The sequence below is a fragment of the Papaver somniferum genome, chromosome 10 (genome assembly GCF_003573695.1).
Source record: "Papaver somniferum cultivar HN1 chromosome 10, ASM357369v1, whole genome shotgun sequence".
Lineage (NCBI taxonomy): Eukaryota > Viridiplantae > Streptophyta > Magnoliopsida > Ranunculales > Papaveraceae > Papaver > Papaver somniferum.
This window is the reverse complement of record NC_039367.1, coordinates 119,306,165-119,308,010: the sequence shown is the minus strand read 5'-3', so window position 1 is coordinate 119,308,010 and position 1,846 is coordinate 119,306,165. Positions and strand designations below refer to the sequence as shown.

General features: G+C 33.6%; 1 protein-coding gene across 1 annotated transcript; it reads left to right on the top strand.

Annotated features, from left to right (window-relative positions):
* Nucleotides 1-816: 816 nt before the first annotated feature.
* LOC113317368 (PRA1 family protein E-like) lies at nt 817-1,846 on the top strand. The gene is given in 1 exon segment (XM_026565490.1): nt 817-1,846. A coding segment is annotated over 1 exon segment (603 nt). The 5' UTR covers nt 817-980; the 3' UTR covers nt 1,584-1,846.

Below are 1,846 nucleotides of genomic sequence, written 5' to 3'. Positions count from 1 at the left end.
AATAATCACAAAATCAAGAGATAAATGAAATGAAAACATCAATCAACTTACAGTTGATGTAGTAATTAAATCAAATTCAAAACCTCAGTTCAACTTAATGTTACTAGGATAATGAAAACATATTCAAAACCTCAGTTCGTCTTCTTCTTCTTCTTCTTTCTTCGTCTTCTTCTTCTTTATTCGTCTTCAAAAAAAAACGAATACACTGAGATTCAACACATCAAATACAGTTCGAAAACAAATCAAATTTAATGAGATTAAACAGATCGAAAAACAGATTTAATTATAGTTACAAAAACAGATCGAAAAACAGTTACAAAAACAGATCGAAAAACATGTTAAACACGAAGAAGAAGAAAATATTAAACACGAAGAAGAAGATTTGAGCGAAATCTACCTGTTTTAGTTTTTCGTTTCTTCGATCTGCAAAAAAAATTCTCTGAAACAAATTTCTCTGCACTTCTTTGAAGGTTTTCGACCGGAAGTTTTCTCAGGTGAGATTTAGTTTCTCTCTCTTGAAATGAATATGTCGGTTTGATAGAAAACCTAGGTTAGATACTTATATAGTGAAGGTTATTCTGGACATTTCAACCGAATTAAAATTTATTTTTAATTCAGGGCCTAGTAATAAAACTCTTTTAACTAGGGGCCTCATATTATGGGTTATCCATGAGTTGGGCCTTAGCCTAATTTTCCCATTGATAAATACGAGGACCTACTCTACAAAACAGTCCAACCAAGAAGAAAACGCCACCTGTATTACTAAAATACCTTTTTAACCTGATTCATGGCGAGCACTTATTGTTGCCAGAGCTGATGACCTGGCAATCTTAATATCAAAACCCCAGAAAACAAGAAAGTCAAAACAGAGAATATCAATCGATATAGAGTCGGCAAAAGCCAGACTTTCTTCTCGAGTATTTAGAAATTAGGGTTTCTCAATTTGGAAATTTTTGATTCACACAAATTTGAGTTCGATTATGTGGAAACCAGAACAACAAACATCAGGAGGCTATGGAACAATTCCAATCCCGATAACAAAGACAGCAATAACAGCTCCAACATCAGATTCAAGAACTGAATTTGTATCCTTAGCAACAGAAAGAGTTCAAGCAGTTTATGCATCAAGTAGACCATGGAAAGAACTCATAGATTTCTCAGCATTTGCATTACCTTACAGCTACGCTGAGACTACGGCACGTATCAGAAAAAACATAACTTATTTTCGTGTTAATTACACCATTGTTGCTCTGATTATACTATTTTTGAGTTTATGATGACATCCAATTTCGATGATAGTATTCTTGATTATATTTGTTGGTTGGTTTTCTCTTTATTTCTTTAGGGATGAACCCGTTGTGGTATACAATCAAACACTTGATGATCGCTTAGTGTTGTTTTTGTTAAGTTTGGTTACTGTTGTTGCTTTACCGTTCACACATGTGGGTATGAATGTTTTGGTTTCTTGCATAATTGGAGCTGTTGTTATCAGTCTGCATGCTGCTATTAGGATTACTGATGATCAGTTTTTGGATGAACAAGAGGTTTCTGACAATGGGTTTGCTTCTTATAGTCGCGTTTGACTGATTTCAAAGTTGATTCTTAGTTTGTGATCAAGTTGTTTTGAAGGTTGGGATTTTGGATTTTTGAATTTGATATTGTATAGTGGATTACCGACTGAAGAGAGTGGTGACGGGATCTGAAGCATTGGCGATCTATATAAGCAAAGTGTTGGATTCAAAAAGGTGTGATACCTGTTTTCTTATTTGTTTTGTTAATAAAATTGACACATTTTGATGGATATTGGCAGTAGTGAAAGTAATGAAAATTTACACGTTTTAATGAA